The 13652-nt window shown below is 33.1% G+C and overlaps 1 protein-coding gene across 1 annotated transcript in view; it reads left to right on the forward strand.

Moving 5' to 3' along the window:
- Window positions 1–13652, forward strand: part of SMCHD1 (structural maintenance of chromosomes flexible hinge domain containing 1) — a 138390-nt gene that overhangs the window by 42324 nt on the left and 82414 nt on the right. The window contains exons 13-17 of the mRNA XM_011360478.2: window positions 1096–1290; window positions 2820–2933; window positions 3477–3583; window positions 4294–4376; window positions 4533–4646. Coding sequence (XP_011358780.1) covers window positions 1096–1290; window positions 2820–2933; window positions 3477–3583; window positions 4294–4376; window positions 4533–4646 — 613 coding nt within the window. The remainder of the gene's footprint in view (window positions 1–1095; window positions 1291–2819; window positions 2934–3476; window positions 3584–4293; window positions 4377–4532; window positions 4647–13652) is intronic.

The raw sequence follows: 13652 nt of genomic DNA on the forward strand, positions 1-13652 counted from the left end.
TAATATCCTTGTCAAGTTTACAAAGTGACAACAAAAAGGAATCAGTATCTGGCAGCAGACTTAGGGTCAAATTTTCTTTGAAAAACTATGCCATTTTTGAGTCTTTACCGAGTACATGTATTTCTTATTCAAATAACTTTTTAAAGTCAATTTTTGTTTTTTGATGATTAAGATATGTGCCCCCTAACTGCAAGCTGTAAAAACTTTCACTGAAATCATTTTTAATTTTGCCCCATTTTCATTTGGAAATAGTATATTATGGTGTAAAGTCTGTAGAAAGAAATGAACTTCTGTAACTTTATACATTGTGTTCTGTGAAAGCATAAAATGTGGAGATGGTCTTCCTTACTCATCCTCCTAAAGACAGGCATTAAACAAATATAGAGCAGCTTATGTTTGAGTATACATCTCTATACTCTTTCAACAGGGTGAAGAGTGATTAGCAATAACATTTTCTTATGTATTATTAGAAAACAAGTCTTTATTTTATGATTTAATTTTTTGAATAAGTAATATGTATATGTATTATTAAAATGAAAAGTGTATTTTGCATAGCAGTGTTTCTCAACCTTTTATTTATTATCACCCTCATAAAGAATCTTTTTTAGCCTTTTCCCCAATTGCTCCCCATATGATATTTTAACATGGATATACCGTATATATGTTTATGTACTGTATGCATGTATAGTTGTTCTTGATACATAAAAAGAGATTTTTATTGCCCTGTTGAGAATGTGCGTGAGTCACAGTAAGAAGGTTTTCACTTAACCCTTTCTCATGGCCAGCTAGTCTTTTTCCTTTGCCACCACTGTTCATCATTTTTTGATGTATCCTAGGATTTAAAACAGGGAAGAAAAACTTTCTTGTTGATACTGACCATTGAAACCTTGGTTCCAAGGATGATAGCACAGAATTTCTTTCTTTAGTAATGGTTTTGTTAGAAATGTAAATTTGTATAGAAGAAAGATCCAGCAAAATATTTGTTTTTTTATTAGGTTTTCTGGTGGGCATATGGAAGGAATAACAGAATGAATGACCAGTGTCAATGGTTATATTTGTTTACTGTATTTCATAGAACATTTTAAAATTTTACAGGAGCAGCGAATGAAAATTGACAGAGAATTTGCTTTATGGCTGAAGGACTGTCATGAAAAATATGACAAACAAATAAAATTTACACTTTTTAAAGGAATAATTACACGTTCTGATCTTCCTTCTAAAAAGCAGGGCCCCTGGGCCACATACTCAGCAATAGAATGGGATGGAAAAATATACAAAGCAGGACAGCTGGTAGGTTTAACTCATCTTTAGATTCAATTTTTAGTTTAATTTGATATTAAATGTATCAGAATTTAACAGCAGCCAAAAATAATGCATGTATTGGTTCCTCAGGTGTCAGGAAAAAATGAAAAGGCTAAAGTGATTTTAATTAGATAATTTAGTATGGCATTTTTTAAAAAAACTTGTTTGTTGCCTAAGGCTCAGTTAGCAAGGCTTTTATTGTTTCTTGCAATAAATTTTACTCAAGTAGAGATTCTCAGTTTTTTTTAATGTGATATGAAGTGATAATTTTTTAACAGATTTTTATGGAGTACCTGCTTGCAAGTTACTGTGCTTATTGACTACACTAAGAAGAATGCAGAGATCTAGGAGATTTGCTTTGTCCTTAGGGATATTACAGCCTAAAAACAGAAAACAAATAGAAATAATAATAGGTAAGAAGGGGTAAGTGCTGTGAAAAGAGGATGAATAGTGCTTTGGCAGTTTAGGAGGAGAGAATTTTCTGACTAGCTGGGCCTAGGAGAAGAGAGTAAATCATGAAATTCCTTGGGTAAGAAAGGGCATTTCTGTGGACCTTGAAAGAGGTAGAGGCTCAGGTTTACACAGATTATTGCAAAGTAGAAGGGTATCCATTCTCTCCATAATTCTGAGAGTCATTTTCATATATTTAAAGCTTCAGAATTAGATGCAGTTACCTAGAAGAAATGAGTGCAGCTAGAGCCTTGCTTTTCCAGCATTTAGGGTTAGAATAAATCCCTTGCACTGGCAAAGGAGAATGAAAGGGCTAGCTGGTGAGATAGAAGGAAACTAGGGAAATATGGTATTCCTGAAATCAAGTGAAGAGTTACAAGAAGGAGGGAGCAATTAGTTCTGTTAAATTCTGTTTGGTGGTTAGGTAAAAAATGCTTTCTCAGAGAAGATAATCTGAGCAGAGACAAAGACATAGATAAGTTCAGGGAAGCAGCAGGTAGTAGAATTGGGTTGTCTTGCAACCCGTTATGTGTATGTGAAGAGAAATAATTTAGAAACGAGGCTGGAAAGGTAGATTGGATGTAAACTCTTGTAGTCTGTAGTCCTTTCCAAATTTCTGAATTGGGCTACTGGATATTACCATTTTTTCCTAGCCATGTTAGGAAAAGAAATATAGGCAAGTTTTGAGCTAATTTTTCAAGGAAATAGCTTTCCAGAGTTTGTAAGTCACTGTTTATAGTCCGAAAGCAATATTTCATGGAGGAAAAGGTTTGCGGTATTTTGGCATTCATAATAATTTACTTGGAAGAAGTTATGAACCTTTTAAACACATGCATAGCTATGACGTTTTTGTATGGAGAAATTGCTGTATCTTTACAAAGATATGTTAGGAACAAGTGGAAAACTTCACAAATACAACTTTATTAGAATATTAGAATACTTTTTTCATTAATTTTTCTAATGATAATGAATTTTCTTTGTATAAAATGGTTCTGTTAAATAATATTAAACCTATTTTTGTTAGTATATATTAATATTGAAGCCTTTTTTCAAAACTAAAACATTAGGTCAAGACAGTCAAGACACTTCCTCTCTATTATGGAAGCATAGAAAAGTTTTTTCTTTATGGTGATCATGATGGAGAAGTATATGCTACAGGAGGAGAAGTTCAAATTGCAATGGTAAGACAAAGTAATAAAAAATATTTATTGAAAGTTGTTGGTACTACTTATTTTTGCTTAAATGTAGAAATAAAGATACAGTACTTTGCTTGAATTTGGTGTTTCCTTTGGATAATGTTAGCGTGAATTTTTATGTTTTATATATGGTGTTTTTAGTCATCTATAGAACTCAACATTTGTATGCTCTGTATTTAACAAACACACATGTTATTGCTAGTTATCACAATAATTTTGTAAACTGCACATTTAATACAAAGCCTACAGACCAGTAAACAATGGAGCCAGAATTCTATCTTAAGAATGAATGATTCTAAAACTGGAGTGGGTTTTTCTCTACTCCATTCTGCTAATATTTAAATGGTATTTAATTAGGCCTAAGGAAGTGCCATAAAAAATGGAAATAAACCTTGAGGTCTAATATAATAGCTGATATAATTTATATACTTAATTAGATAAAATATATTTCTTTGAAAGAAATGTTTTTTATTGCAACTAAATTTGAGTAGTTTTCTTTGAAAGACTGGTATAAATTTATTTATTTAGGAACCTCGAGCACTGTATGATGAAACAAGAACTGTACCAATTGCAAAGCTGGATAGGACAGTTGCTGAGAAAGCTGTAAAAAAATATGTAGAAGATGAAATGGCAAGGTAATTTGCATTTCAAGATGCATGATAAAAATAAGAAAAATCAAGTGATTATTAGTAATGCTTTTAACTGTTCTTGAGTGTGTTGTTATAGTCTAGTACGACATTTGTAGTCTAGATGTATATATGTGACAAACCAGAAAGCTTGTAAGCTGTAGTTATAAAAACAGAAATGCTATATTGGTTTTACAGAAAAAGGAGAACATTTTATATATTTAAAGTGTCACTGTTACAGGCACTATGATTATGTTAAAAAATTAACTTTGGTCTACAACTAGAAGAAATTTGTAGCAACTGTTGAAAGGTAAAGATTAGTACAAAAGAAAAAAAAGGAAATAGAAAAACAGAACTCTACTTGTGACTCTTGTTTAGCTAATGATGCAGTCATTTTGATTCTTATTGTATCTCACTGATAATTCTTAGAGTTTATCATATCTCCAAAGAGTAACTTACACTATAAATGAGTAGAAAAAATCATGAAAAATTGACATTTCCTAATTCTTAATACCAAGAAGTTTTGCCTGACTTTTTCAGTAGCCACAGTGATAGTTAAGGAGGAGAAAACTTTGAGATTATTAGTCATGTAGAATTTCAGATTTAACCTTTTAAAATATATGATAAATAAGTATTAAAGTTTCTAGTAACTTCTGTTTTTCTAATTAAGGTCAAATTAACAGAGTTCATGAAACATTAATATGCTGCTTTCCTATTAGGCTCCCTGATAGATTGTCAGTAACTTGGCCTGAAGGAGATGAATTATTGCCAAATGAGATTAGACCTGCTGGAACCCCCATTGGTATGTTTTTGGTTTTTTTGCTTAATACTTTTTTTCTTGTGTCTTACGTTTCCAATATGTAAAAGACCATGAAAAATTAAAATGCAGTGTGAAGACCTAGCAGATTGATCATATTCTTTGGGTATAACTAAGATGTTCTTACTTTTGGACTAATAGGTGCATTAAGAATTGAAATACTGAATAAAAAAGGAGAAGCAATGCAAAAACTTCCAGGACCAAGTCATGGAGGGTCAAAGAAACTCCTCGTTGAGCTCAAAGTTATATTACACTGTAAGTGTAGAAACTAATTTGGATTACCGATCTGTAAACGTGTAATACCGATTTTAATATCATCATATAATGGATGAGCTAGCAATCTGATATACACATTGGATTTGATTAAAGTTAATTTCAGTTGTATTATGAATAATTCGAGTTTTTTAATCAATAATTTTGAGCTTTTTAAAAACACTTTATTCTAAATTTTCCATGTAGGTAACTGGACTGAAATAAAGATATGCTGTATATGTACATAGGAATTTAGATAATCTTTTAAGATCCCTTCTAAGTAGAAGATTCTGTGACTCTGTGGGCCAAAAGTAATTGATTCACATAATAAGCCTGATCCACTCTTTGGTAAAGAGGAAAGAACTGGATATTACTGTTCATCTTGTATTTCTCTAAGTTGAATCACCTTGTTTCTTAACTTTTTTATCTATTGTTTTTATCTTGACTGTGTAAAAGTATTTTCACTTCATACTTTAAATAATCTGTTTTATCATTATATACTTTTGTGTCTGGTGCATGGATTTTGAAGATACACTATTATTCAGTGTGTTTATTTACAACATTTAAAAACTAGTCAATGAAGGTATATACTTTTATTATATAAATATCTTATTAGAGCTCTCAGCAGCACTGAACAGTTTGACTAATGCATTTTACTAAACTATTCCTACTTTTGGCCTCTGACACCCTATATTTCACCAACTCTTTGGTTTTTTGTTTGGGGTTTTTTTGTTTGTTTTTGTGATGGGAAACAACATACATTTGTTATCTTAGAGTTCTCTAGGTCATACATCCCAGATGGGTTTCACTGGGCTAAAATCATTGTCAGCAAGATTGTATTCCTTTTGGAGGCTCTAGAGCAGCCTTGCCTTCTCTACCTTTTAAAAGCCGTCCACATTCCTTGGCTTGTGGTCCTTTCCTGCATTTCCAAAGCCAGAAGTGTAGCATCTTCCAATCTCTCTGGAACTCTGGCTATCCTGTCTCCCTATTACTTTTTTAAAAAGTAGTTTTTTAGTTAAAAAAATTTATTGTAGTAAATGAATATAAAGATGTATAATTTATACTTAACCATTTTTAGTTTTAATTTTTAAATTTATTATTTTTTTTTATGGGGACATTGGTTACTGAAATCCAGTAAGTTTCAGTTGTACAATTTAACAGTCAGGCATATATATATTGTATTGTGTGTTCACTGCCCATAATTAGATTTCTTTCTGTCACCACATATTTGACCCCTTTTACTCCATTACCACCCATCTTCCCCCTACCCTCTGATAACCACTAGTCTATTGTCCATGTCCATGAGTCTGTTTGTTTGCTCTGTTTGTTTGTTGCTTTTAGGTTTATATGCCACATATAAGTGATATCATGTGGTTTTCAACTTTTTCTGTCTGACTTATTTCGCTTAGCATGATTACCTCAAGGTCCATCCATGTTGTTGTAAATGGCAATATTTCATCTCTTATGGCTGTGTAATATTCCATCGTATATAAGTACCGCAGCTTCATCCAGTCATCTGTTGTAGGACACTTCGGTTGCTTCTATGTCCTGGCCACCATGAATAATGCTGCTATGAACATCGGTGTGCAAATGTCTTTTTGGATATGGGTTTTCGGGTTTTAGGGAGTAAATACCCAGTAGAGAGATTGCTGGGTCATATGGTAGATCAATTCTTAGTTTTTTGAGGAACCTCCATATTGTTTTCCATAGTGGCTGTACCAATTCGCAGTCCCACCAGCAGTGTATGAGGGTTCCTTTTTCTCTGCATCCTCTCAAACATTTGTTATTACTTGTCCTATTGATGACAGCTATTCTAACAGGTGTGGTTTTGATTTGCATTTCCCTAATAGCTAGCAGTGTAGTATCTTTTCATGTGTTTGTTGGCCATTTGTATATCTTCTTGGGAGAAGTGTCTGTTTATGTCCTCTTCTCAGTTTGTAATTGGCTCATTTGTTTTTTGTTATTATTGAGTTGTATGAGTTCTTTCTATATTTTGGATATTAAGCTCTTATCAGAGACGTTGCTTGCAATTAATATATTCTCCCATTCAGATGGTTGGCTCTTTATCTTGTTGATGGTTTCATTCACTGAGCAGAAGCTTTTTAGTTTGATGTAGTCCCATTCATGTATTTTAGCTTTTACTTTCCTTGCCTTTGAAGTCAAATTCATAAAATCCTTTTGAAGTCCAATGTCCATGAGTTTAGTTCCTGTGTTCTCTTCTATGCAATTTATTGTTTCAGGTCTTACATTCAGTATCACTTTGAGTTAATTTTGGTTTGTGGTGATAGACAACAGTCTAAACTTCATTCTTTCACAGATAGTTTTCCAGGTTTTTCTCAGCACTGTTTATTGAAGATACTTTCCTTTCTCCACTGTATGTTTTTGACTCTTTTGTCAAAAATAATTTGCCCATATGAATATGAGTTTATTTCTGGACTCTCGATTCTCTTCTGCTCAGCTGTGTGTCTGTTTTTCTGCCAATATGCCATTTTGATTATTATTGCTTTGTAGTATAATTTGAAGTCGGGAAGAATGACGCCACCAGCCTTGTTCCTTTTTCTCAGGATGGCTTTGGGAATTCGAGATCTTTCGTACTTCTGTACAAATCTGAAGATTTTTTTGTTCTATTACTTTAAAAAATACTGATGGGATTTTGATGGGGATTGCATTAAATCTTTATAATGCTTTAGGTAATAAGATCATTTTAACTATGTTGACTCTTCCAGTCCATGAACACGGACTATCTTTCCATATCTTTGTATATTCTTTGATTTCTTTTAATAGGGTCTTGTAGCTTTCATTATATAGGTCCTTCACATGTTTCATTAGATTTATTCCTAGGTATTTTATTCTTTTTGTTGCAATTGCAAAAAGAATTATTTTTTCTACTTTTTTTTCTGACAGTTCATTATTGGAGTATAGGAACAGTGTGGATTTTTAAACATTAATTTTGTATCCAGAAACTTAACTGTATTTGCTTATTGTTTGTATTAGTGTGGAGTCTTCAGGGTTTTCTTCATAAAGAATCATGTCATCCGCAAATAGTGACAGTTTGACTTTCATTTCTTATTTGAATGCCTTTTATATCTTTCCCTTGCCTGATTGCACTTGCTAGGACCTCCAATGTTATATTGAATAACATTGGCAATAGTGGACAACCTCGCCTTGTTCTTGATCTTAGAGGGAAGGTTTTTCGTTTTTCACCATTAAGTATAAAGTTGTCCGAGAGTTTGTCATAGATGGTCTTTATTATGTTAAGGTACTTTCCTTCTATATCGATTTTGTGAAGTATTTTGATCATAAATGGATGCTGTATCTTGTCGAAGGCTTTTTCTGCATCTATTGATATGATCCTATGGTTATTTTTTAATTTGTTTATGCGATGTATCACATTAATCGATTTGCGTACGTCGAACCATCCCTGTGCCCCTGGGATGAAGCCCACTTGATCGTGGTGTATAATCTTTTTAACATGTTGCTGCATTCGGTTTGCTAGTATCTTATTTAGGATATTCGCATCTGTGTTCATGAGAGATATTGGTCTATAGTTTGTGTGTGTGTGTGTGTGTGTTATTTTTACCAGATTTTATCAGGGTAATATTGGCCGCATAAAATGAGTTAAGAAGTATTGTCTCCTCTTGATTTTTTGGAAAAGTTTGAGGAGAATAGGTATTAAGTCTTCTTTGAATGTTTGATAGAATTCACTAGCGAGGCCATCTGGTCCTGGACTTTTACTTTTTGGTAGGTTTTTGATGATTGTTTCCATTTGCATATTGCTGATCCATCTATTTAGATTTTCCAGCTCTTCTTGATTCAGTGTAGGAAGGTTGTATCTTTCTAAGTACTTGCCCATTTCTTCTAGGTTATTAAATCTGACGTTATATACTTTTTCATAGTACTCTTGTATGATTGATTGTATTTCTGCAGTGTCTGTTGTAATTTCTCCTCTTTCATTCCTGATATTGTTTGTGTCCTTTCTCTGTTTTCTTTAGTGAGTATAGCCCAGAGTTTGTCGATTTTATTAACCTTCTCAAAGAACCAATTCTTTCTTGCATTTATGTTTTCTTTTGTTTTTTTGTTTGTTTTCAATTTCATTTATTTCTGCTCTAATTTTGATGATTTCTTTCCTTCTGCTGACTTTAGGCTTCATTTGTTCTTCCTTTTCTAGTTTTTTAAGATGAAGCGTTAGGTGGTTTATTTGGGCTCGTTCTTGTTTTTGGAGATAGGCCTGTAATGATATGAACTTTCCTCTTATTACCACTTTTGCCATGTCTCAAAAGTTTTGATATGTTGTACTATCATTATCATTTGTTTCTATGTATCTCTTTTTATTTCTTCTCTGACCCAGTTGTTCTTCAGTAACATGTTGTTTAATCTCCATGTATCGTGGTTCTTCCTGCTTTCTTTTTACAGTTCATCTCCAGCATTATGATCACAGAATATAGTTGGTATGATTTCAACCCTCTTATATTTGTTGAGGCTATCTCTTGTGTCCCAGTATGTGGTCAATCCTTGAGAATGTTCCATGTGCACTAGAGAAAAATGTATAAGCAGCTATTTTGGGATAAAGACTGTAGATGTCAATTATGTCTAGTTTGTCTAATGTATCATTCAAGGATGTTATTTCCTTATTGATTTTCTGTTTGTATGGTCTGCCCATATCTGACAGTGGGGCATTTAGGTCCCCTACTGTGATAGTGTTTTGGTCTATTTTTCGCTTTAGTTCTGTTAGTAATTGCTTTACATATTTTGGTGCTCCCTGATTGGGAGCATAGATATTAATAAATGTTATGTTTTCTTGGTTCATGATCTTCTTTATCATTATAAAGCGCCTCTCAGTATCTTTCTTTACCTTTTTTTATTTTGAAGTCTATTTTGTTCGATATTAGTACTACTACTCCCACTTTTCTCTGAATGCCATTTGCTTGATATATTTCCACCCTTTCACTTTGAGTCTTTATTTGTCTTTGGAACTGAGATGTGTCTCCTGAAGGCAGCATATAGTTGGGTTTTATTTTTTGATCCAATCTGCAGCTCTTTGCCTTTTTATTGGTAAGTTCAGTCCATTTACATTTAGGGTGATTATTGAAATATGTGGTTTTCCTATAGTCATTTTTTTTTTCCTGGTAGCTCTATGTTTCCATTGCTTCCTTGTCCTTGTGTGTGTTTGTTTTTTTAATTCTGGTTGGGTTGTGTGGATTTTCCTTCTAGTCCTTCTTGTTTTATGTTACACACTTCTGAATCTTTGGCATATGAATATGTAAAGGGTATTTATCTATATCCATTTTCTTCTGTGTGTGCCTTATCTCCATTCCCATTTGAGAATTTGGATCTTTCAGTCCTTTTCTGTTGTTATTGTCTTAATATGTATGTCCCTATATGCTGAATATTCATTACTCTCTTGCAATAGTAAATGTCTTCTTATTGTTTAAGCTTATAATGCCCTGTTCTTAGTAAGAGTTTCACTCCTCTGCTTCTGTCTGCCTGCTAGTCTCCTTACTCATAGTTATGTTTTGTTTTGTTTTGTTTTGTTTTTGTCATTTTATTTTAGGTGAGCTGACCCTTTTCAGTATTTCCTATAATACAGGCCTTGTAGTGGAGAATTCCCTCATATTTTACATATCTGGAAAGGTCTTTATTTCTCCTTCATATCTAAAGGAGAGCTTAGCTGGATACATTATTTTAGGCTGGTAGTTCCTTTCATTTAATAGTTTGAATATTTGATTCCACCCCTTTCTTGCTTGTAAGGTTTGTACTGAGAAGTCCGACAATAACCGAATGAGTTTTTCTTTATAGATTACTGTTGTTTTTTCCCTGTTTGCCTGAGAATTCTTTTTTGTCATTGATTTTTGATAATTTTAATAGTGTGTCTTGGTGAAGGCCGTTTTTGGTTGAGATAACTGGAAGTTCTGTTGACTTCTTGAATTCCAACTCCAGCACATTTCTTAGATTTGGGAAATTCTTGTCTACTATTTGTCTGAAAATGCTTTCTAATCCCTGCTCATTTTCCTCCCTTTCGAGAGTGCTCATTATTTTTATGTTTCTTCTGATGGTATCAGCTAGTTCTTGTATTTCTTTTACATTATTATTCATTCTTCAGTTTCTCTTTTCTTCCTTCTGATTTATTTCTAGATTTCTGTCTTCAGTATCACTAATCCTTTTCTGCATTTAGTGGACTCTGTTTCCCAAGCTTACTATTTGATTTTTCATCTCTTAATGTGTTCTTCATCTCCAGAAGTTCTGTTTGGTTCTTTAGAATTTCAGTTTTCTTGCTAAAAAACTCATTTTGCTAATTTAGTTGTTTTTCCAATTCCTGGAATTGTTGATATGAATTATTTTGGATCTCATTGAGTTTTATCAGAAGTACCATCCTGAATTCTCTGTCATTTAAGTTGCATATTTCTATATCTTTAAGCTTATTTTCTGGAGATTTTTCTCTTTCTTTTTGAGCTGTTCACAATGTTTAGTGGACTGTTTCTCTGCCTGGGCATTAATGGAAGTATATCTTGCTTCCCGCCCTTGCCTCTCCCCCCACCCCGCCTGCCGAAAGATTCATATAAAGGTCTCTCTTTAGGCTGTGGCTAAGAAGGCGTAAAAAGTTTCCAGTACATGGTGTCTAAGTTTCTTGGATCCCTGCTTTATATAAAGCCTTAATAACTTTTTTTTTCTTTTAAATAGTCAGTCATGCTCGCTACACTCAGTCTCAGTCCTTGTCAGTGTTAGCAACAAGAGCTGTGGTAACTCTTATTCGCAGGTCCTTCACTCAGATGTGCTTGTGTGCAGGTTTAGTGTTAATTATTGAGTTTTAGATGTTCAGCTTATTGTTATTTCAAGGGGAGAGATCTAGGGACATCTCTCACTCTGTCATGCTTTCAACGTAACTCACACTTAACCATTTTTAAATGTACAGTTTAATAGCATTGAGTTTATTCACATTGTTGTGCAACCATTGCCACCATCTATCTCCAGAACTTTTTCATTATCCCACTTGTAGTAACAACTCCCCATTACTCCCTTCCCTCATCCTCTGTTCTGCTTTCTGTCTCTGTGAATTTGAGTATTTTTAGGTATCTCATATAAGTGGAATCATGTATTTAAGATGAAATGATATTCCATTGTATGTATATAACACATTTTGTCTATCCATTCATTTATCAGTTGACACTTAGGTCCTTCCACATTTTAGCTATCATGAATAATACTGCTGTGAACATTGGTGTACAAATATCTGTTTGAGTCCCTGATTTCACTACTTTTGGAGATGTACTCAGATGTTGAATTGCTGGATCATATGGTAATTCTATGTGTACCTTTTTGAGGAACTGACATACTGTCCTCCACAGTACTGTACCATTTTACATTCCTATCAGCAATACACAGGGTTCCAACATCTCCACATCCTTGCCAACCCATGTTATTTTCTGTTTTTGTTGTTGTTGTTGTTTTTTAATAAAAGTTATCCTAATTGGTGTTTAGTAGTATCTAATCGTGGTTTTGATTTTCATTTTCCTAATAATTAGCATATTTGAGTATCTTGTGCTCTTTGGCCATTTCTGTATCTTTGGAGAAATGTCTATTCTTTTGCTCATTTTATAATCAACTTTGTTGTTTCTGTTAAGTTGTAGGAGTTCTTTATATGTTTTAAGTAATTCTTATCAGATACGTGATTTGCAAATATTTTCTTACACCATGTGGGTTGCCTTTTCACCCCATTTATGGTGTCCTTTGATGCAGAAAAGTTTTTAATTTTGATATAGTTCAGTTTGTCTACTTTTGCTTTTGTTGCCTGCACTTTTGGTGTCATATCCAAGAAGTCATTTCTAAATCCAATGTCATGAGTTTCTCTTGAATGTTTATTTCTAAGAGTTTTGCAGTTTTATCTTTTACATTTAGTTATTTGATCCATTTTTGAGTTAACTTTTATATAGGTTAACTTTTTTTGTATATGGTTAACTTCTTTTGCATGGGAATATTCTGTTTTCTCAGCATCATTTGTCAAAAAGACTATCCTTTTCCCAATGAATGGTTTTGGTATCTTTGTGAAAAACGTTTGACTGTCTATACCCGGGTTTCTTCTTGAGCTCTCTGTTATCTTCTGTTGGATTATATGTCTGCCCTTATGAGAGTACCACACTGTTGGGTTTTTTCATTGATTTTTAATTTTTAATTGATGTACAGTATCCTATTAGTTTCAGGTATACATCATAAATGATTTGAAATTTATGTACATTATGAAATGATCCCTACGATAAATCTGGTTACCATCTGTCATACAAAGTTGTAGAATATAATTGATTATTCTCTATGCTATATGCTATATCCTATAACTTTTTACTAAAATTATTGGGGTGACATTTTTTGATAAAATCATATAGGTTTCAAATCTACAGTTCAGTAATATGTCATATGTATATTGCATTGTGTGTTCACCACCCAAAGTTAAATTTCCAAACTTATTTTCTGATTGGAAGTTTGTGCTTCACTTAATACCCTTAACCTATTTCGCTTACCCTCCAACCCTTCTCCTCTTGGTAATGACCAAGTTTATTTCTTGTATCTACGAGTCTGTTTCTGTTTTGTTGTGTTTGTTCATTTGTTTTGTTGTTTAGATTCCACATAATTCCACAAGTGACATTTAATGGTATCTGTCTTTATCTGACATATTTACTTAGCATATAGCTCCATCCATCTTGTTGCAAATGACTAAGTTTTATTTTTTTATGACTGAGTAAGTATCACACTGTTTAATGTGAGTCCTCTAATTTTGTTCTTCCTTTTCAAGATTGTTTTGGCTGTTTGCATCCCATGAGAGTTCATAAATTCTTAGAATGGGTTTTCTATTTCTGCAAAATACAGCATTGGGGTTTTGATAGGGATTATATTGAATCTGCAGATCAGTTGAGTATTATTATTGTCTCAACAATCCATGAATATGATTTTGTATTCTGCAAATTTGCTGAATTTACTAGCTCTAACATGTTTTGATTGAATCTTTAGGGGGTTCTACAT

The sequence above is a fragment of the Pteropus vampyrus genome, unplaced genomic scaffold (assembly GCF_000151845.1).
Source record: "Pteropus vampyrus isolate Shadow unplaced genomic scaffold, Pvam_2.0 Scaffold55, whole genome shotgun sequence".
Taxonomy (NCBI): Eukaryota; Metazoa; Chordata; class Mammalia; order Chiroptera; family Pteropodidae; genus Pteropus; species Pteropus vampyrus.